The sequence below is a fragment of the Lactuca serriola genome, chromosome 4 (genome assembly GCF_051521515.1).
Source record: "Lactuca serriola cultivar US96UC23 chromosome 4, Lser_US96UC23_V15, whole genome shotgun sequence".
Taxonomy (NCBI): Eukaryota; Viridiplantae; Streptophyta; class Magnoliopsida; order Asterales; family Asteraceae; genus Lactuca; species Lactuca serriola.
In genome coordinates, this window is record NC_136411.1 from 382,522,914 (window position 1) to 382,547,376 (window position 24,463).

General features: G+C 33.3%; 1 protein-coding gene across 1 annotated transcript; it reads left to right on the plus strand.

Annotated features, from left to right (window-relative positions):
• The first annotated feature begins 516 nt into the window (after window positions 1-516).
• LOC145099826 (protein FAR1-RELATED SEQUENCE 5-like) lies at window positions 517-22,942 on the plus strand. The gene is made up of 12 exons (XM_079037330.1): window positions 517-674; window positions 743-860; window positions 944-971; window positions 1,017-1,075; window positions 19,277-19,314; window positions 19,626-19,632; window positions 19,746-19,848; window positions 20,171-20,975; window positions 21,088-21,283; window positions 21,461-21,814; window positions 22,231-22,845; window positions 22,910-22,942. Exons 1-12 carry the CDS (start codon window positions 517-519, stop codon window positions 22,940-22,942), a joined length of 2,514 nt encoding a protein of 837 aa, XP_078893456.1.
• Window positions 22,943-24,463: the final 1,521 nt, after the last annotated feature.

The following is a 24,463-nucleotide window of genomic DNA, read 5'->3' on the forward strand; positions in this document are numbered from 1 at the left end:
TGATGGATTTTCAACCGTTCAGAGTTGGAAAATATCTTTTGTTTGTTTTTAGCACACAACATGTTTGTTGAAATGCTTCAAAGAATGTTTTCACCCTTTACCTTTGTTAATTGTGCTTCTGTATTGGTAATTTCATCCTATTGACTATGGTTCTTGTGACCTACCACCTGAAGATATTTCCAAATCAAATGATTGGCAAGATTTTTCTGGCCAGCTAATCACTAAAGATGATGCTACAATGCCAAATTAGGGAAATATTTGTTAACTATTAGAAGTTAACTTGGAAATCGACATTTACTTTTTCTGTTAAGTCGTGCTTTATGTCATAAGTAAAGAAGAAGTGGTTTGTAAGATAATTTTGATCTGTTCTTATCTTAATTGTAGTTACAGGCCTATTTTTGGATATGGTGGGGCTCTTTTAGAGTTTTTCACATTGGTAGCAACACTCATCTTATATTGACAAAAACCAATAGATTTCTTACTTGTATTCATCTTGATTTCTAGGTGTGTATCAAAATGGACGCAGAACACGAGTATGAATGGAATGCAACACAGAGTATCTTTATCAGTGAAGATCTTTTGAGTGCTGATAAGCTTCAGCTGCAATTTCTTGCAGTTGTAGACAGAAACCGTTGGCTTTATCAAGGCCAGACATTGCAATGGGCAATCTATAGGTAACTCAACTGATTATTAATTTTTTAGTAACAAAAACTTATAATTTAATGAAAAAAACTAGTTTCAGGTACAATGCATGTTGGCTTCCATTGCTTGCTAAACATTTAGAGTCTAAAATCATTGAAGGGCCTTTAGTTGTTCCTCTTGATTGTGAATGGATTTGGCGTTGTCATAGTCTTAATCTGGTATTTGATTAAGAAACAAATACTCATTTTTCCAATGATAATTTCTGTAAAAAACTTTATGTTCTTGATATATTTTTTTCCAGATTAGATACAAATCAGATTGTGAAGAATGTATGTGTGATGTGTCACAAATATCATTCAAAATTTTCTATTCAGGTTCCTATCAAGCTATAGTTGTGAGAGCTTTCTACAATTGCAGATTTCTTAGATTTCAGGTAATTCTCACATAATATCAAAAAGTTTATATAGAAAAATGATGATGAATAAAGAGATTTACATGTGAATCACTTGTGATTCACATGTGAATCACTTGTGACACATGTGAATCATTTGTGATTTACATGTGAATCATTTGTTGATGTACATGTAATTCACATGTAAATCATGTTAATTATTTATTTTTTTTCTAACCATATAGTTTATTTTAATTGCTTCAATATTAAGCTTCATAAATCACTTGTGATTTACATGTGAATCACTTGTGATTCACATGTAAATCATATTAATTGTTTATTTTTTTCTAACCATATAGTTTATTTTAATTTGTTTCATGTTACCAATATATCACAAGTAAATCGCATATGAATTACATGTGATTCACATGTAAATCACAAGTGAATCACATGTCACAAGTGATTCACATATGAATTACATGTGATTCACATGTAAATCACAAGTGAATCACATATGAGTTACGTGTGATACATATGTAATTTACATATAAATCACATGTAATTCAGAAGTGATTCATATATGAATTACATGTGATTCACATGTAATTCACATATGAATCACATGTAAATCTTATATGATATATGCATGTGCATTTTTGTGAGTATTCTTGCATTAATCAAATTTTTTTTAATTTTCCTGTCGACTTTGAAGAATTTGTGGAAAATATTGAAGAGGTGAAAAGTGATAGATTGAAGAAAATATGAAAATCTTGACATGACGAAATGATAACATTGTGAATCTTCGTAGCATTTTTTTATTTTTTTATATTTTATTTTGTATCGAATAAAATACTTGTACTATTATGTTTATAGATTGATTAATAAAAATGAGAATTTTTATGATTTACTTACGAATATTTTAGTATAAGAAATATGCATATATTCATTTGAAAAAAATATGAAATATATGCACCTAAAATGTTGATTTTTTTTGTTAAAAAAATTAGAGATTTTTTTTTAATATTCTAGTTTTTTAAATAAATTTACTGGTTTTTAAAAATTTATATATTTTTTAAAAAAATGTAGCTTTATTAAAAAAAAATTGTAGTTTTTTTTTTGAAAAAGTTGCACTTTTTTTGAAAAAAATTGCAGTATTATAGAAAAATATGCAGTTCTTTTTTTTTTTGAAAAAATTACAGTTTTTTTAAAAAAAATTACTGTTTTATTAAAAAATTTGCAGTTTATTTTTTTTTCAAAAAAATTATAGTTTTTTGTTGAAAAAATTGCATTTTAAAAAAAATTCAAATTTTTTAAAAATTTATGCTTTCCAGAAAAGTTAAAAAAATCTGCAGTTTAAACAAAAAACGAAAATTATTTTTTTTTATAAAAAAATCTAAAATTTTGTTTTATAATGTTAATTTGAGAGCTTTTTATTAATATTTCCAATAATATAAAAAATTAAGTGGGATTGGTAGATGACGATCATGCCCTTAATGATTTGATTTTGATCCAATGCTCCATCTTTAGTTCTTAGGTTCTCGGGAAACTATGAGTTCTCAACTGATCTCAACCATATATATATATATATATATATATATATATATATATATCATTACATTATCATACATCATCATACATACTTATAAAGCTAACATTTTTCTTTTCACCACATTCATTTGAAACTCCCATGACTTGTCAATTTCTTTCTAATAATGATTATAAGTTGGTTAATCAGGTTAAATAAATATAAAACCTAAAATGTAATCATATATAAACTAAATTTCAATATTAAAAGAATATATTTTCTTCTACTTATAAAGTTTTGTTTTTAACTTTTAACATATTATAGTTAATTTATTAGGTCTAATATGTTATTGTATGCAAACCATTATCATTTCAAACCTACAACTTTTGAATAATTTGTATAAAATACTTAAATTGTTAATTTAAATATAACCTTACATGATCAACTTAAATATAATATTAGTTCAATTTAAACAACGTAAATAATATTTTATAAATAGTTAAACGTGATAAATTGTAGTGTCTTTCAAATAATGATTATAAGTTGGTTAATAAAGTTAAATATGTATCAAACCTAAAATGTAATCATATATAAAATAAATTTTAATATTAAAATAATATTTTTACTTCTACTTATAAAGTTATGTCTTTAACTTTTAGCATATTATACTTAATTTAATAGATTTAATATGTTGTTGTATGTAAAACATTATCAATTTAAGCTACAACTTTTGAACAGTTTGGACAAAATACTTAAATTGTTAATTTAAATATAACATTCCACGGTCAATTTCAATATAAATTTTAGTTCCACTTAAAAACTTCAAAAAAATATTTTATGAATAGTTAAAAATGATAAATTGTAGAACTAAATGAAAAAAACTAAATTGTAATATCAATTTAACTAAAATATTTCCTAAAGATATTTTTATAATTGTAATTTTTTAAAAATAGTTAGCTTAAAATAACTTACAATAACAATAGTTAAAAATAACTCTATATAAATGATTATATTGTTACCTTTAAAAAATTGTTTGATGTTTTAAATAATTACAATGATAGAAATCAAAACGTTAAACAAATAAATTTTAAAAAATCAATTAATAATAACTACAACTATAAATAACATTAAACTATATATTATATTTTATTTTATTCATGAGTAACCCGCGGGTAGATATCATTCAAAAGATTGAGATTATATAGTTTTAATAGATGTATATATTATCATATAATTCAAATTAGAGTAAATTACGTGAATGGTCCCTATGGTTTAGAGTAATTTGCGTGTCTGGTCCCTGACTTATTTTTTAACTCGGAAGGTCCTTACTATTTGTTTTTCTTAAACACTTGGTCACTGTCTTACCTAAAATAACTATTTGTTCTTTTGATTTTCTAATTTATTTAAATAAACACACTCCAACCCCACCCATTCACCTTACCTTACCTACCCCACAATTTTCTCCTATTTAATAATAGTCTTTTTAGGTAAGACAGAGACCAAACGCGTAACAAAAACAAACAGTATGGACAAAGCGCGTAACAGAAACAAATAGTAGGGACCTTTCGAGTTAAAAAAATAAGTTAGGGACCAAGCGCGCAAATCACCCCAAACCATCGGGACCATTCGTGTAATTGACTTTTCAAAAAAATCAATATATTATATCTCCTTAATATACGAATTATTATATCAAATTTAACAATAACATTATTGTTATATTTAAAAAAACATGTAAAGATTTCAGTTATATAGATGTTTCTGCGCAACGCGCGACATTCGCCTTATATATATATATATATATATATATATATATATATATATATATATATATATATGGAAAAGTTCAATAGAGAACAACTATTAATCAAGAAACCAAGGAACCAATCCAAAACGTCGGAATTTAAAGCGATCAACGACAAAATGAAGGGTTGTAAACTGATATATAAAAAAACGATTTTTTTTTTCGAAAAAAAACCCACTTAATTTTCTTAGTTTTTTTCAATATTTAAGTTTATTTTTATAACAAAAAAACTAATTATACCAAAAATATTAATTTTTTGTACTCTATTAATAAACATCAACACCGATTAAAAAAAACCCTCGAACAATGTAGATTCACACTGTGAACCTAAACTGTAAATATTGCAGTTTTTAACATTCACAATATGAAAAATCTCGAACAGTTCAGATTCACATTGTGAATCTGAATTACTATTATGCACACTGTGAATCTGAGAAGGTTCACAAGAAAAAAACCTCGATCAGTGTAGATTCACAATATGAATCTGAATTGTAAATATTTCAAATTTTAACATTCATAATGTGAAAAAGCTCAGATCAGTTCAGATTCACACTGTAAATCTGTCTTATTATTATGCACACTGTGAATCTGAGGAGGTTCACAATGTGTATATGAACATGTTTACAACATGAATCTGAACAGGTTCACAATGTGAATCTGAACTAAAATATCGTTTTTTTTTGTTATTTGTTTTTTTTAACTTGAATATGAATCTATGTTTTAAAAAGTACAAAAAATATGAATTTTGATATATTTATTAATTTTTTTCTATAAAAAAATAGACCTGAACTTTTTTGGGAAAATAACTTATTAAGGTAATTAACTTTTCGGTATGTTCACATCTTGGTAACTATCTTTTTTTTGTACACATTTAGGTAACAAATTTGTTGGAAGTGTTCACATATGACCATTATGATCTGCAGGTTAAATCTTAGTTGTGAACGCTTTCAACAAGTTCGTTACCTAGTTGTGTATAAAAAAAATAGTTACCCAAATATGAACAAAAAGAAAAATAAAAGTAAATTACACGAATGGTCCTGTGGTTTGGGGGAATTTGTGTTTTTGGTCCTTAACTTTTTTTTTTTAACTCAGATGGTCCATACTGTTTATTTTTGTTACGCGTTTGGTCCACGTCATACCTAAAAAGACTATTTTGCCCTTATTAATTTATTTTTTAATTAATTTTCTTATTTATGTATTTTTTTTATATTTTAAAAAAACAAAAAGACCCCACATATCTGTATCTCCTCACCATAAACCTCAATCCACATTTAAGAAATTTAATTCGGATGGTACCTATTGTTTATTTTTGTTACGCGTTTGGTCCTTGTCTTACCTAAAAATACTATTGTGCCCTTATTAATTTATTTTTTAATTAATTTTCTTATTTATGTATTTTTTTATATATTTAAAAAATTAATAGACCCCACATATATGTATCTTCTCACCGTAAACCTGAAACTACATTTGAGAAATTTAATTTGGGTCTTACCGGTCACCATCCCATCTCTCATTCTCCCAAACTTCTATTTCTTTTCCATCTTAGTAACATCGACGTCTTCACCATCCTTCTTTTTTTGGTACTTTAACTATGGCGAACCAACACCATAACCTAGTGTCTCTTCATCTTTAGTGGGTGGATGACTTCACGTAGTATCATAACAATTGAATATTGTAAAGAAAGTAACACAACTATCATATATATAATAAAAACGTACATTGTTGCATTATACATGTTTCCAAAAGAATATTACAATATGATGACGTAAAATGTTTAATAATGAACGCCCTTAACGTTCCTCCTTCAAAAGCTGGTAGTTACCTGTATTACTGATTCCCTGAGAAATACAAGTGGTTTCGAAAAAGCGTCAACAATAAAGTTGGTAAGTTCATAAGTGTTTTGTACTGAAAAGTATGTCTTTTTGGAAGAAAATCGATGAAGGTGGTTTTCAGAAAATCCAATATTTTCCACATATAGTTTGAAAAGTTCCCAAGGTTGACGGGAGTTAGTATCTTTCGTATTTAAATGATAAAGATAAGTTTTGTACTCGAAATAATGTAAATACCGAATGCATGTATGAATCTCGTAAATCAAGCTTGTTTTTATACTTTCGTGTGAGTCTTATAACCATACTATTGACACATACTGCCTGTAACAACATTCTTCAGGTGTTGTAGTGTTATGACATTTGTCACCCCAGACCTGCCGGTCTAACTGTAGCTAACAGTTTAGGTGCGGGGTTGTCAATCCCGTATAGATCTATACACAAGTATCACACTCTCCCTCTAAGAGATTATGGCTTATAATACAGGACTTGAAATGCATACATAAGAGTACGTTGAAGTTTGAATATATCTCACATTACTTAGTATAAATAGATTTACGATAAGAAAGTCTTCATTTCCCTTTAGATAAAAGTATTTCGTTTTTCAAAATGTATACGTAAGAATGTATGAATAACTCGCAAACTATACCCATTATAGTTTTTCAAAAATATGTTCCATTTGGTGAAAATAACTTGGTGATATACTAAACTTTATACGTAAAGATAGTTATTGCATTTAAGTGTATATAAAACGATACGTTTTCTTGCATTATACTTGTATTCCCCCCCCCCCCCCCCCCCCTAAAACATGAAAAGATTTGAAAAGGAGGGGTATGAACTCACTTTTTCGGTTTGAAGAGAGTGGGACTAGAGTCGAGCGGAACTTCAACTGCGGAAAGCTGCGTCTTCGAGCTTCTCGGGGATCTCGGTAGCGTAGAACCTTCGTCGGGGGCTCGGGTGCAGAAATCGAGGGTGTCGGGACGGCCTCTGGTGCTTGAAAGTGCGTGAGAGTAAGTGTGAGTTTGAGAATGTGTGCTAAAATCTGGAGCTTATGCCTTCTATTTATAGGGCTGAAATTGCGAGTACGCTGGGCGTACTACCGGAGTACGCTGGGCGTACGCGTTACGCTGGGCATACTTCGGTTACGCTAGGCGTAACTTTGCGTCATGGCTTACGAATCGAGTCTAGCTAGGCATAGAGCTGCAGCCGATGGGACTCGACCCTGCACCTGAGTACGCTGGGCGTAATCCTGGCTTCTATCTTCTAAATTCCGTAACTTTCGCGTACGGGCTCCGTTTTTCGCGTTCTTTATATCCACGCGTAGGTGAGATTATGCTCTACAACTTTCATTTAGACTCTGTCGGCTAGTTTTGACTTTATTTTTAATGCTATGTTTTTAATAGGCCGGGACTGCTAAAGACCATTAAAAATTCATAGTTTCTTTATCCGACGTCGGTTTTCGTTTGTCTTTTTATCATCTTACTCCTACTGTGGAGACCTTCAACTTTCGTTTAGGTTGCGTTAGCTAAATATCGCTCGGTCTTCAATTCGAGTTTTTAGCCCTCTACTACTGTTACGAAACTTAGAAAATTCGTAACTTCTTCATACGAGGTCCAATTTGGGCGATCTTTTTATGTACGTTTACAGTTTAACGAACTCTACAACTTTTGTTTAGATACTTAAGGCTAAAATGCATTTTATTGTAATTTCACCTTTTACGTTAAATAGTGTTTTACCGGGTGTGTCGTAAATATTTGAGTGGTTATAGTTTTTTTAATATAACTCGGTTTCGAATGTTCTTTATGTTTTTGGAAACCTTGGCACGATATCTAGCATTTGATGCATCCCAATTCAGATATTTGAACACTTTATTTTTGAGCTTAATTTCGTTGATTCCAAATAGTTTTTGTTGTATTTGCATTTTGAGTGTTACATTGCTTTTGGAAAAATATAGGGTTGTCACATCATCCCCCCATTAGGGGAATTTTGTCCCGAAATTTAATCTAAGATTGAGTTCACGAGTTAGGGAAAAGATATGGGTACTTTTGTTTCATCTAATCCTCGCGTTCCCAGGTGTATTCACGTCATCGCTTGGCGTTCTAGCGGACCTTTACAATAGGTATGCGACTCTGTTTAGTCCTTTTAATTTCCCGATCCATGATCTCTACTGGTTCTTCCACGAATTAGAGATTCTCAGTTATTGCAATTTCGTCTAGAGGGATGACAAGGGTCTCATCGGACAAGCACTTCTTTAGGTTTGATACGTTAAAGGTAGGGTGTACGTTGTGGAGTTCCTGAGGTAATCGAAGTTTGTAAGCCACCGGACCGATCCTGGCAAGGATCTCGAATGGTCCAATGTATCTTTGGTTTAGTTTTCCACGCTTTCCAAAACGTATTAATCCTTTCTAGGGTGAAACTTTTAGCAGGACACGGTCTCCAACCTGGAATTCCAAGGGTTTCCATCTCTTATCTGCGTAACTCTTTTGTCTGTCCCTTGATGCTTTTAGTCGTTCCCGGATCTGAACAATCTTCTCCGTAGTTTCCCTTATAATTTCTGGCCCAGTGAGCGTGTTGTCTGTTGCTTGCCCTTTTGCTAGCTGCGTGTCCCCTACTTCAGCCCAACACAGAGGTGATCTGCATTTACGGCCGTAGAGGGCTTCAAACGGGGCAGCCTTGATGCTAGTGTGGTAGCTATTGTTGTACGAGAACTCGACCAAGGGTAGATGGGTATCCCATGCTTTGCCAAAATCGATTACGCAAGATCTCAACATATCTTCTAGGGTTTGTATGGTTCTCTCACTCTGACCGTCTGTTTGCGGGTGATAAGCAGTACTCATGTCTAGTCTTGTTCCTATATATTTTTGCAGCGACTGCCAGAACCTTGAGGTGAATCTACTATCTCGGTCCGAGATAATGGATATGGGAACACCATGCAACCGTACGATCTATCTGAGGTATGTTCTAGTTAGTTTCTCCAATTTATCCATTTCTTTGATTGGTAGGAAGTGCGCTGATTTAGTTAACCTGTCGACGATCACCCAGATGGTGTCGAGTCCGCTTGCTGTCTTGGGTAATTTGGTTATGAAATCCATGGTTATCTGTTCCCACTTCTATTCGGGTATTTCTGGTTGTTGCAACAATCCTGAGGGCTTTTGGTATTCCACCTTGACTTTGGCGCACGTCAGACATTTGCTCATGTAGGTAGCAATTTCGGCTTTCATGTTTGGCCACCAGTACAGTTTCTTGAGGTCGAGATACATCTTATCCGAGCCAGGATGTATGGAGTAACGTGTCTTATGGGCTTCGTTCATGACGACTTCTCTGAATCCGCCAAACTTCAGTGTCCAGATCCGATCCATGAAGTAACGAACTCCATCATTATTGACTTCAAGCTTCTTATCCATTCCCCTTAAAGCTTCCTTTGTCACATTTTTAGATTTTAAGGCTTCTACTTGGGCTTCCTTGATTTGTGTGGACAGGTATGAATGGATTGTCATAGTTAAAGACTTCACTCTGCGGCCCGAGTATTCCTTCCGGCTGAGTGCATTGGCCACGACGTTAGCCTTTCCGGGATGATATCGAATTTTGCATTCGTAATCGTTTAGTAGTTCTACCCACCGTCTTTGTCTCATGTTGAGTTCTTTCTGGTTGAGGATATGCTGGAGGCTTTTATCATCGGTGAAGACTGTACATTTCGTGCCGTAGAGATAGTGTCTCCATATCTTTAGAGCGAAAACGACTGCTCCTAGCTCGAGATCGTGCGTCGTGTAGTTTACTTCGTGTGTCTTTAGTTGTCTTGAGGCGTAGGTGATGACCTTCCCTCGTTGCATCAGGACACACCCAAGTCCTTGGTTTGACGCATCACAATAGACCACGAAGTCTTCTGTTCCTTCTGGTAAGGTTAGAATGGGCGCACTACATAAGGCTCGCTTTAGTGTTTGAAATGCGATGTCTTGTTTTTCTCCCCAGTCGAAGGTCACGCTCTTCTGAGTTAGGGTAGTAAGTGGCTTAGCAATCTTCGAAAAGTTTTGTATGAACCTTCGGTAATATCCGGCGAGTCCCAAAAATTGCCGGATTTCTGTTGGGGTTCTTGGGATCGTCCAATTCTCTATTGCCTTGATCTTAGAAGGATCCACGTGTATCCCCTCTTTGCTTACTACGTGGCCTAGGAAATCTACTTCCCGAATCCAAAACTCACACTTTGAAAATTTTGCGTATAGCTTTTCTGCCCTCAATGTTTCCAAGACTTGGCAAAGGTGTTGGCTGTGTTCTTCCTTGCTTCTTGAATAGATGAGTATATCATCTATGAACACGATCACGAATTTATCCAGGAAGGGACGACATACCCGATTCATCAAGTCCATGAACACTGCTGGTGCATTTGTCAATCCAAAGGGCATCACTACAAACTCGTAGTGACCATAGCGTGTTCAGAATGCCGTTTTAGGGATGTCTCCTTCCAGTACTCGCAGTTGGTGATAACCGGATCTTAGATCGATTTTTGAGAAGTAGCTTGCTCCCTGTAGTTGGTCGAACAAATCGTCTATGCGCGGTAGGGGATATCGGTTCTTGATCGTGAGTTTGTTTAGTTCCCGGTAATCGATGCACATGCGAAAAGATCCGTCCTTCTTCTTCATGAATAGGACCGATGCTCCCCATGGTGAGAAGCTCGGTCTGATGAAGCCCTTGCTCAATAGCTCGTTTAATTGACTGGACAGTTCCTGCATCTCGGCTGGGGCTAGACGGTAAGGCGACTTTGCTACTGGAGTAGCTCCGGGGATTAAGTCGATTCTGAACTCGACTTGGCGTTCTCGTGGGATTCCTGGGAGATCTTCTGGGAAGATGCCTGGGAAGTTGCAGACTTCCAGAATGTCTTTAATGTTCTTCGGTTCTTGTTTCTGGTCTACTACGTGGGCTAGAAAGGCATGATTTTCTTTGCGAAGATATTTCCATGCTTTAACACAGGAGACGATTTGTAAATTTGTACTAGGTTTGTCACCATAAATGACAAGAGTTTCGCCGTTTGGCAGATTGAGGCGAACGACCCTTTCGTGACAAAGTATATCGGCATGGTGAAGACTTAACCAGTCCATACCGATGATGACATCAAAACTTCTTATTGAAATGGGCATAAGGTCGATTTGAAATAAGTGCTCATTTAAATTTAATGTGCACCCTACGTACATATTGCTTGCGCTTTCCGTTTTACCGTTTGCCATTTCTACAGTGAATATTTTATTGAGTGGTTGGGGTTTTTGATTAAGTAGGTGTTTGAATTTATGACTCACAAAACTTCTCTCCGCACCGCATTCAAAGAGTATGCATGCATAAATGTTGTCGAGGAGAAACGTACCCGTAACCACCGTGGGGTCAGCTATTGCTTCATTTTGACCTATCGCCAGCACTCTCCCAACACCGCCAACATTCTTTGTCTTGGGGCAATCCCTCTTGAGGTGCCTAATTTCTCCACACCCATAACATGCCTGGCTTATCCCAGTACCAGGAACTTGAGTGATTGGTCGCGCCGGTGCCTTAAAGAAACGGGCAGTGCGCCCTTTCCTGTCGCAGTTTTTACAGTGCATTTCGCGACAATTACCGTGGTGATGGTAGTTGCATTTGCTGCACTTTGGCAGATTCCCAGCATATTGTTTTGTTGGCGCAGGGGTAGCAGGAGTTGTAGTGGGAGCAGTAGCGGCATGAACCGCCACCATTTGTTTCTTTGAAGGTTCTTGCAAAGTTTGCCCCTTTATCTTGTTCCATAATTTCTTCTTGCTGTTGTTGTTGGCATTGTTACCGTTGTTGTTGTTCCCTTTGGTTGGTTCAACGACGATAGTTGTGACGCCTTGACAGACACCATGATCAACGAGAGATTGCGCCAGTTCCTTGGCGCTGTCGAATGTCATGGGTTTGGAGGCTAACACACTCCCTCGAAGTTGGGGTGATAGTCCCCAGATATACCTTTCCATCTTTTGGCTTTCCAGGATCAACATTCCTGGGCAAAGTATTATCAAGTCACTGAACTTGTTGGTATAGCCCGCGACGTCCGAGCCTACCATCGTAAGGCCCCACAGTTCCTGTTCAAGCTTCTGAATCTCGCCTCTTGGGCAGTACTCTCGTAGAAGCATTCGTTTCAAGTTTTCCCAACCCATGGAGTTCGCCACCACTAGGGTTAGTGCCTTGACGTGGCCGTTCCACCACGTTAGGTCTCGTTCGGAGAAAGTAAAAGCGGCAAATTTTACTTTGCTTTCTTCAGGACATGCGCAAATTTTGAATACAACTTCCGTTTTCTCTATCCATTGGGATAGAGCCATCACTCCCCCAGTCCCATAAAAGGGAACAGGTTTTCCGTTGGTGAAGTCTTTGTAAGTACATACTCTGGAACGACCTTGGCTTTAGCCATTCGTAAAGCTGTTTGTTCCTCCTCCTGACCCGTTGTTGCTCATTTGAGCCATCGCTGCGGTTACAGCGGTTTGGAACATAGCAGCATCCATAATTGAAGGAGGTGGTGGAGGTGGTGTTGGAGCTGAGTTTCTGCGTGCTGATCTACGAGGAGGCATGTTCTGGTAGAGAAATAATAATGAACACTATAAGTTTCTAGTGATTTGACAATCGTGTTCTAGAGGGTTAGTTGTATCTTGTAATTTGTTTTGACTTTAGTTCAAAGTAGATATAACAGTTTAGATAATACCATAAGTTTCGAGAGGTATGTAAAGAAGTACTTCATATTTATATATATGTCACACATACGGTGTGTTACATTATGCTTTGTATTTTAGGAAAATTTGACCTTTCTAGAAGTCTCCGATTACAAGTTCAAAGGAAATAAGAAAAACTTTATCCGAGGTCCTATTCTATATCAAAATTGTTGGAGTTGGGCAAGTTCTACTTGCGGCGTGTTGTGCGTTTGGAGCTAGACTCGGCATCCGACTGTTTGACTCCCATTAGGCGCCTTTCAAGAACTGCTTGTTGTTCCTTCATCTCTCTTATTTCTGCCAGTGATGTCACAATTTGGGTTTGAAGCGTTCCTGTGTGGAGTTGGGTACTTTCGTGTAGTCCGTCCAGACGACGGATGTCTGCGGCGTTACCCTGTGTAGCAGCATTGACCTCACAGATTCTGGCCGCTTGCATGTCTGACTGGTAGTTTTGGGTGGCTATTGTGCCCACAAGGACGGGAAGCGCTCGATCGGCTGAGCCTCCTCCACTGACATTGTAAAAATCCCGACACATGCCGAAGGGAGGGCGTACTCCTAGTTGATGGCTCCAATGGTAGAGGTGGCTTCCCCAAATGGGAATGGGACCTGGGTAATATGGTCTGACTTCGGGAGGACGGGGAGCGGGAGGGTTGATTACTTCCGGCTCGGAGTCTGTTCCATCGGTAGCTTCTTCTTCCTCCTCGACCTCCTCGTAAACTTCAAATTCCTCTCCGACTTCAACTTCGAATTCTTCTTCGACTTCTTCTTCGATTTCCTCCGGGTCTTCTTCCATCCATCCGCCGTTGCCTTGGTTTGGGTAGTAGGGATCTCCCGGTAAATGGAATCCAGCCATTTTTCTGTACTAGGATAGAGGTATGAGAATTTTATAAGAAAATAAATTTCTATTTAACGGCATTTTAAGCTTAACTACATCTTATGGTGTGCAGGTTTTTCCTTGTCCTATTATTTTATAACAATTCTCCTATAGTATTTCAAATTTGCGAGTCTAAAAATTTTATTTGGTAAGTTTTTGACTTGTTGTCCACTACGACTATTCCTCGACGTACGTTGGTCAAATCCAGGATAAATATAGTTGATCAGGCTACATTTATTCTCGATTTGATTACATACCTCGAGGCCCAATCGTAGTGTCGCAACTTGTCTTAATACTTTTTAGAAAATTTTGTTATGATACGAGACCGATGCATGCGAGTAAAAATGTATATTTTTAAAAGAAAATATTTTGTTTATGAAAACGTTTTGTCAAAGGGTTTTTGGTCTCCTTTGCATTTATAGTTTGTATATCTTATGTGGTTCGATATACTTAGTTCACTATAAACAATACTCTGATACCAATCTGTCACACCCCCAAACCAGAATGGCGGAAACATTCGGGGGTGGATGACTTCACGTAGTATCATAACAATTGAATATTGTAAAGAAAGTAACACAACCATCATATATATAATAAAAACGTACATTGTTGCGTTATACATGTTTCCAAAAGAATATTACAATATGATGACGTAAAATGTTTAATAATGAACGCCCTTAACGTTCCTCCTTCAAAAGCTGGTAGTTACCTGTATTACTGATTCCCTGAGAAATACAAGTGGTTTCGAAAAAGCGTCAACAATAAAGTTGGTGAGTTCATAAGTGTTTTGTACTGAAAAGTATGTCTTTTTGGAAGAAAATCGATGAACGTGGTTTTCAGAAAATCCAATATTTTCCACATATAGTTTGAAAAGTTCCCAAGGTTGACGGAAGTTAGTATCTTTCGTATTTAAATGATAAAGATAAGTTTTGTACTCGAAATAATGTAAATACCGAATGCATGTATGAATCTCGTAAATCAAGCTTGTTTTTATACTTTCATGTGAGTCTTATAACCATACTATTGACACATACTGCCTGTAACAACATTCTTCAGGTGTTGTATTGTTATGACATTTGTCACCCCAGACCTGCCGGTCTAACTGTAGCTAACAGTTTAGGTGCGGGGTTGTCAATCCCGTATAGATCTATACACAAGTATCACACTCTACCTCCAAGAGATTATGGCTTATAATACAGGACTTGAAATGCATACATAAGAGTACGTTGAAGTTTGAATCTATCTCACATTACTTAGTATAAATAGATTTACGATAAGAAAGTCTTTATTTCCCTTTAGATAAAAGTATTTCGTTTTTCAAAATGTATACGTAAGAATGTATGAATAACTCGCAAACTATACCCATTATAGTTTTTCAAAAATATGTTCTATTTGGTGAAAATAACTTGGTGATATACTAAACTTTATACGTAAAGATAGTTATTGCATTTAAGTGTATATAAAACGATACGTTTTCTTGCATTATACTTGTATTCCCCCCCCCCCCCCCCTAAAACATGAAAAGATTTGAAAAGGAGGGGTATGAACTCACTTTTTCGGTTTGAAGAGAGTGGGACTAGAGTCGAGCGGAACTTCAACCGCGGAAAGCTGCGTCTTCGAGCTTCTCGGGGATCTCGGTAGCGTAGAACCTTCGTCGGGGGCTTGGGTGCAGAAATCGAGGGTGTCGAAAATCGCGGAAAGCTGCGTCAACAAATTTGTTACCTAGATGTGTACAAAAAACAGATAGTTACCCAGATGTGAACATACCGAAAAGTTAATTACCTTAATAAGTCATTTTCCCAACTTTTTTTATCAAAGAAAATGAAGTGAGTATTTTTGAAAAAAAAAGTTCGTTATTTATATATCATCATGGATCTCTATGGAAACAAGACGAAAAATCGTGAACAAAGGTATATTCAGTTTTTTTTTTTTTTTTTTTTTTTTTTTTTTTTTTTTTTCCCGATAAAACACATTGCCTAAAAAAATTTAAACGAAAAAAAGTGGTGGGGTTTTTTGTAAAGGGTGAATTTTTTGGTATAATTCGGTGTGTGTGCGTCCAATTTAAAAGTGTACATCTATTTTCTTGGCCGTTGATCGTTATGATTTTCGACGCTCAATGGTTCCTTGGTTAATTATGGTTCTCTGTTGAACCTCACACTATATATATATATATATATATATATATATATATATATATATATATATATATAGGGTTGAGATCAGTTGAGAACTCATAGTTTCCTGAGAACCCGAGAACTAAAAGTGGAGCGTTGGATCAAAAGTAATTCATTAAGGAAATGATCATCATCTTACCAATCTCATTTAATATTTAATTTTTTGTGTTATTTAACATATTAATATAAATGTCTAAAAATTTACATCATAAATCAAATTTTCATATTTTTTTATAAAATAGTATTTTTCGTTTTTTTTATATGCAGATTTTTAAAATTTTTTTATAGAAAATATGAATTTTTGAAAAAAAAATACTTTTTTTAAAAAACTGCAATTTTTTCAAAAAACTGCATTTTTTTTTCAAAAAAAACTTATTGTAAGTTATAACATCATTAGAATTGTAGTTTAAGTTTAAAAGAAATCTGGTAGGACGTAGTAGGGCTGTGAATGGGTCGGTTTGGGTCGGTTTTGGACCCAAACCCAACCAACCCATAAATGGTCGGTTTCTGGTTTTTAGAACCCAATAGGATCGGTTTCTGGTCGGTTCGGTTTCTCAGGTTCTGTGGTCGGTTTGGGTGGTTTTTCGGTTTCTTGGGTTCAACCCATACACTCACGGGTTCTGGGTTTAAACCCATGGGTTTTGGGTTTTAACCCATTTTCCATAAATGAAGCAACAAGTTAGATACTTCAAAAAATAACAAATTGAAGTTAATTAATTCAAAAAACATGAGTCTTACAACAAATAGTCCATTACAAGTTACAACTAAAGCCTGAAATAGTCTATTACAACTAAAACACAATCAAGTATGGGTGGTTTCTCGGGTTGGATGGACCGGTTTGTCGGTTTTAAGTATGAGTCGGTTTCTCGGGTTGGATGGGTCGGTTTCTAGTTAAAAACCGAAACCGAACCCGATTCTTTGGTTTCTAAAAATATCAAACCCAAACCGTCGGTTTTGCTTCGGTTTCGGTTTTGTCGGTTTTAGTCGGTTTCTCGGTTTTTTGGTTTGGGTTTGCTCACCCCTAGGAAGTAGCTAAATGATCATTCCAAAGTCTGATAGGAAGTAGCCAAATGAAACCTATGAAAAAGAAATACATAATTGAAATGCATTGCTCAAAGATTAAGAAACAAAAACGGACATTTGACATTTAAGTTGGCAAACACATCATATTAAGACTTAACAGATTGAAATTATTAAGACTAATTACCCCTAAACTAAATATGGAGAGTGGTGAGCTCCTGAAAGTAGCAGGAGCCACAATATGCTGATCAGAATAAAGATCTGACCAGAACACAAAGTACAAAGACATTGTTGTAATGAAGATGACATGAAGAGATTAGAAAATTAATCTAAGCACACATAAGAACAACTGAATTTACGTTGTTGAAGAAAGGTAAATATCAAGAGCAAATCTGCAAATGCAAGAAGAAATATAGGAAATTAGCAAATCTTTTTTCGTTATAGTTTTATCAAAGAACGAGATATTAGTTATAACATCATTAGAATTGTAGTTTAAGTTTAAAAGAAATCTGGTAGGAAGTAGCTAAATGATCATTCCAAGGTCTGATAGGAAGTAGCCAAATGAAACCTATGAAAAAGAAAAACATAATTGAAATACATTGCTCAAAGATTAAGAAACAAAAACGGACATTTGACATTTAAATTGGCAAACACATCATATTAAGACTTAAGAGATTGAAATTATTAAGACTACTTACCCCTAAAGCAAATATGGAGAGTGGTGAGCTCCTGAAAGTAGCAGGAGCCACAGTATGTTGATCAGAATAAAGATCTGACCAGAAAACAAAGTACAAAGACATTGTTGTAATGAAGATGACATGAAGAGATTAGAAAATTAATCTAAGCACACATAAGAACAACTGAATTTACGTTGTTGAAGAAAGGTAAATATCAAGAGCAAATCTGCAAATGCAAGAAGAAATATAGGAAATTAGCAAATCTTTTTTCGTAATAGTTTTATCAAAGAATGAGATATTAGTTTCATATATATATAGTTGAATTTATTAAAGCTCATCTAACCGTATCTGCAAAGCAGTTGCTGTTTTATAAGCAATTTTAGGGCTAATAGAACTACTCCTCTTCATAAATTCTAGAAAGTGGTTACAGCTATCCATCAAAACCTATAAATTAGCCATAAACATAGTCAAATAAGAGACAGAAACTAAGAGGAAGAAGTAAAGACAGAAAAATAGACCACAGGGTATGTGACTGGTTGACTCGATAGAGGAAAGAAAAATCCATAAATGAATCGATTTTAGATTACCTTCAATGATTTAAGCCCTAACTTCTTGATATCATGACTAGAAAATCGATACCAAAGCTCTATCGACAATCAATTTTGAAAAATTGATTTTGTAGAAATCGATTCCCAGCTAGTCGTATATTTGCGATCCATGAGCTTAATCGATTTTTTTCGATTAATGATGAATTATTGATGGTTGACATAAATGAGAGAGAGGATGGACGATCTCCAATGAAGAGAATGGTAGGTCGATGTATGAGTGGTCTTCTACAGACATATGGATGAAGGAGAAGAGACAACACCTTTAATGAATTCGAGATGATCGACAACAATGAATACAAGACCGTGTTGGTTATTGATACAGGTAGGGGTGGGCATTGGAGGCGGAGGCGGAGGCGTAGGGAGGTGCCGATGGAATTAAGGAGGAGATCGATGGAGTTAGTGAAGAATCAGAAAAAGGGAATGAGTGATAGAAATAATTAGGGATCGATCTGGATAGGTTTATTTGGGGGATTATTTCTAAATCCCTAAAATGTCCTTATGTTATTTTTTTTGAGATACCCTCCCGTGTTTTATGTCCACTTATTTACAAAAGTGCCATAATAGATCTTAGCCTTTAATTTTTTTAATCCAAATGTCCACTTTTAGTTCTCAGGTTCTCGAGAAACTATGAGTTCTCAAATGTTTCTTCTTATATATATATATATATATATATATATATATATATATATATATATATATATATATATATATATATATATATATATATATATATATATATAGAGGTAGGTTCAATTGACAAAAAAAGGTTGAGAATGGGGGAATCATTCTCAGCCAATCATTTATCTAACATGTTCAAATTAAAAAAAATTCGCGTGTCCATTTTCATTGAGGGTATCTTTGTAAATTAGCAACTTTTTTACATAGAACTTACCTGTTCATTGTTATCAGTTTCCAATTTGATGATATCTTTATCTCGTTTGAATCGGATATGAGGAATTCATTATCAAGATTATTTTCTTTATATAACTCGTTAGCAAATATACGTATTCATTCCATTAATCGTAAATTTCGCATTTGTGTTTCAGTTTTCTACTTCGTATTCAGTTTCCGCCGATTTGATCAGGTATGTATATCATTTGAATCGGATAGATCGGAGTTCATTATCAAGATTATTTCTTTTTATAATTTGTTTGGAATTACGCTTATTATCTTCGTTTTGATGTTGTTTAATCGGAGTTCATTATCAAGATTATCAAGTTTCGAATATGTATTGGAGTTATTTCATCGGATTTTTGTTAAGTAGTTTGAGATATTTATTTCGAATCGGAGCTGAATTAATTTTTAATCGGATATATCATTGTAGTTTTTACGCTCTGTACCGAGAGAGATTGCTTAATTACATCATCTGATCATATATGATTGAGTTTCTTTCAGATATTTTGTACGTTGAGGTGAGATATATTCGTAATTAACCAGGTTTTCATCTTTACGACTTTTTTTGTGAGATATATTCGTTATATTCAATATTAAGATTGTTTTTGTTTATTTATATAGATCATTTGGTTTATTATGTCGAATTCTAGTGTTATTGATGGTGATTTGTATTCTTCTATGAGTGAGAGTGAAGAAGAAGATGTTGAGAACTCATTTTTTGAAGGTATCGATTATTGAATTATTTTGTTGTTTTTAATTTTGTTGACTATCATTTATTTACATATGAATATGTTAATATGAATAAATTGTTGTCTTATTCATATATGAATAATCGTGTGATAATTGTAATTTTGTATTTTTTATTTTTTTTTCGTTTTATTCATATATGAATAAGTTATGTTTTATTTTATATATTTTGAATCCTCATGAATCTTATGTATTCATATATGAATGTTTTTATTCATATATGAATATTTTTTGTTTTATTTATATAAGTTTGATGTATTCATATATGTTATTGTTTTATTCATGCATTATTATTTTAGGTGGTGAATCTTCAAGTTCAGTACATGATGCACAATATTGTGATAATATAATTGGAGAACATGTCTATAAGCCAGATGTACCTGTTAAACTTATTCCATTTAAGGGTTTAATCTTCAAATCATTAAAGTTGGCTATCAAAATGCATTCTGAGTATGCTGAAATTGGTGGTTTTGATGTTAGACTGAGTACACAGTCAAGGTTTGATAACAAGATTATAAAGAAGAAACATGTTATATCTAATCGTGGTGGTAAACAGAAAAAGAAATCTTGTGACACATTAGGTGCAAGTGGTGTTATGAGGAAACGAAATTCAAATTCAAGAGCTATTGGTTGTCAAGCAAATATTATATTTGAATCTGTGTATGGAACTCCAGATTATAAAGTTTTTCAATTTGATGAACTTCACAACCATCCACTTGAGAAGAGAAGCGATTTAAAAAAAGCGAGACAAATGTCATATTTAGAAAAAGAGTTTATTGTGTGTGCTTCCACATCAAAAATAGGTCCAACTATGGCTCATAAGTTGAGGGCAAGTTTGAGAGGTGGGTATGAGTTTGTAAAGCCAAAAGTAGTTGACTATAAAAATTTAAGGAGAGATATCAATAGGGTTATTGGTTATAAAGATGTCCAGATGATAGTAAACACAATGAATGACCTTCGAGCTCATTATCCAAATTACTCATTTGAGTTTAATTGTCAAGATGATGTTTTGGACTGTATGTTTTGGGCTGATGAAATGGAGAAGGCATATTATGCTGAATTTGGTGATGTTATCTCGTTTGATGCGACTTTCCAAACAAACAAGTAAGTTATTTTATCTATTTTTGTTTATATCTTATTCATATATGAATATTTTTATATTTAATTATTAATACATCAAAATTTGACTTTAATGAACATTTTTTTTGTGTGTTAGGTATCGAAAGGTTTTTGTTCCGTTTACTGCTATTGACCATCATAAAAACTCGGTTACTATTGGATCTGGGTTGCTAAGCAATGAAAGCATTGAGTCTCACTCTTGGTTGCTTAAAGCAGTTCTTAAAACTCATGGGAAAGAACCAACACTTGTTTTAACCGATCAAGATGCTACAATAAAACAAGCTGTTGAGAATGTGTTTCGTAATTCGAAGCACCGATTATGTATGTGGCATATAATGAAAAAGTTGAAAAAAGGTATTATTTTAATATATTTCAAATATATTACTTATTAGTATATTCATTTATGAATATTGATTGTTATTTTACTTATTATTATTTATTCATTTATGAATATTTTTGTTTAAATACAGATATCATATGATTTATTTACTAACATAGACTTTAGAAAAAGGTTTTCAAAGCTTGTTTGGGACATTGATATGAAACCTGATGTTTTTGAGGTGAAGTGGGGTTTGCTTATGAAGGAATTCAATCTTGAAGACACAAGATGGTTTAAAGACATGTTTACAATACGTGATTCATGGATACCTGGATATTTTAGTGATATTCCAATGTGTGGTTTGATGAAGACTACATTGAGGTCAGAGAGTATGAATTCATTCTTTAATACATACTCAGAAAGTGGGAACTTACTTTTGAGTTTCATGATGAATTACGACACTGCCATTCAGAAGCAAAGGAATACTCAACGAGATCTTGATAAGGCATCAAAGAAAGCATCATATAAAATGCAAACACCTTGAGAAATAGAACTGCAAGCATCAAAGGTTTATACAAGTACATTATTTTTTGAGGTGCAAAAAGAAATATATAAAGCATGTTTTTTCTGTACATACTCATATGTTGGTATTGAAGATGGTTGGGAAGTTTACATTGTGCAGCACAACAATAGTAAAAGTGAATTTAAAAATGAATTTAAGGTAATTTTACTAGTTTTTTTATGAAAAATGTAATAATATTCATATATGAATATGAGAATATTCATATATGAATATTCATATATGAATACGAGAATATTCTTATATTCATATATGAATATTATATGAATATATGAATATATGAGTGTTGATATGAGTATTCTTATATGAATATAAATGTGTAAATTTTGTTTTTGTATCAGGTTGAAATAAAAGCTGAAGAAAAAGAAATAAATTGCAGTTGTGAACATTTTAAGCGTATGGGTGTTTTATGCAGACATGCTTTTACAATAATGATGAGATGTGGTGTTAAAGAAATTCCTGAAAGGTACATTTTGAAGAGATGGAGAAAGGATGTGATATCAAGAAATTATTGTTTTAGTTCTGTTCAATCCGATTCAGGTGATTGTGAGAATGTAAAGCTAGTCAATGATTCATATTATAGTTTTGAATCATGTTTGAATATTGTAAGAGATGACAAAAAGAGATTGACTTTGTTTGCTGAGAAGCAACAAATGTTGTTGAAGGAATTTGAGAGTGATTATATTTCTCCTAGATTGAAAAGCAAGACAGATGGTGAAGTTGTATGCAAGCTTTTGGGTGTTACTATTCCTATTCCAGAAGAGATTAATATTCATGTTCCTGAAGTTCAAAGCAATAAAGGTTCTGGAATTAAGAAAAGAATTCCAAGTGCAGGTGAAGTAGCATATGAAAATTCTAAAAAAGAACATAGAATGTGTTCAGGATGTGGAAAACGAGTTCCACACAATTTACGTACTTATCCAGAAAGAGTTGGAGCTGATAATCAGCAAAAGACAGTTAGGGATTTTTTTAGTTTTTTTTTTAATGTTTTTTGGTTTTATTCATTATGAATATATGCAGATAAAAACAATAAACAATAATATTCATGTATGAATAATACACATTTATAATGATATGGTAAATTGATATGTTGATATTTGTTTTTAAATTACTATAAAATAAGTTATATTGATGTTGTAAATTATTCATAAATGAATACAAATATGTAAAATTTGTTATACTAATAAATAAGTATATTCATATATGAACTTTTTTATGTTAATATATAAACTTTGTTATACTAACATATTAATTTGAACTTATTCATAAATGAATATATCATATTCGTATTCATTTATGAATAAATAAAAATAAAGTTTGAAAATATTTGAATATAAAAAAATGACATAAATAAGCAAACTTGTTTATACTAATAAGTTAGTTATATTCATATGTGAAATTTGTTATATTCATATATGAACTTTGTTATGCTGACATATTACTCCTAATTTAATCATAAATGAATATATCATATTCGTATTCATTTATGAATAAACATAAATAAACTTTGAAAATCTGTCAATATAAAAAACTGACAGAAATAAGCGAAGTTGTTCTATTACTTAATCATTCAACACAAGATAATAACAGTTGTTCATAAGCATTTCACAAAATATTCAAAAGGATGTTCAATAACATTTAACAAACCATTTAAAAGTTGTTTCGCAGAATCATCTTAAAGTACTTCAAATCCATTCATCTTCAGCACAAACTATTCTATAGCATCACACTTCAACATTCTTTCATCTTCACAAGCAATCATCAATATTCTTTTAAGATTTTTTGAATTGTTTGCATAGCCTTGTATGCATGATCAGTACGCACTTTGAATTCAACTTTTTGATATTTTTCAGCAAGATCCAACACCTTAGCCTTCAACATGTTAATTTCAGAAGTTAGCATTATGTGTGCATATCTTTGCCTGAGCTTCTCTAAAGTAGTTTGTTGAACTGCACTTTCTTTATGAAGACCTGGTTTCCACTTTGAGAGTGGTTTTCCCGTATAGGTCTCCATATGTCTCATTGCAAAGACCCCACAATCAACTTTGTTTTTAACTGTTCTCCATGACATTTCAAGTCGTTGGGGTTTGATACTTTCTTTTGAGATTGCATTTGCTCTTGGATGGTTTATTTCTTTAAAGTATCTCACAAAGAAATTTTTCTGATCATTAAATAAAATAAAAGTTAGATATGTAATAAATTGGTTCTTTTATGTTGTTGTGAATTGGGTACATACCAAAGGTTTCAATATTACTCCGTATTTTCCTTCATAATCCCCTCAACTGCACTATTGTCTAGAATTTCAATTGACGGTTTCTTTAAGTTGAAGACAATCACAAAAATGTGAGCACTTCTAACAACTGGAAAGAATACCTGTTTTTATGTATATAATGGTAAGTATTTTGTTGATAAAATATATATAAAAGAACAACTTTAATTAACATACCATGTCAATATCTTTTATGTTCAAGATTTTTTTGTACCCATTGGTACTCTCATGTAAGTTCTCCTTGAATTTTTCATACTTTCTTTCATCAGACAATGTTGAAGTTAGATAAGCAGTCTGTAACCAATA

What these genes read in the sequence shown, in the direction of transcription:
- LOC145099826 (XM_079037330.1), top strand. Translation starts at nt 517, where the DNA reads ATGGACGCAGAACACGAGTATGAATGGAATGCAACACAGAGTATCTTT. An exon ending in GCAGATTTCTTAGATTTCAG is followed by an intron (nt 1,076 to 19,276) that starts GTAATTCTCACA and finishes TTTGTGTTTCAG; the next exon opens with TTTTCTACTTCGTATTCAGT. An exon ending in TGAGAACTCATTTTTTGAAG is followed by an intron (nt 19,849 to 20,170) that starts GTATCGATTATT and finishes TTATTATTTTAG; the next exon opens with GTGGTGAATCTTCAAGTTCA.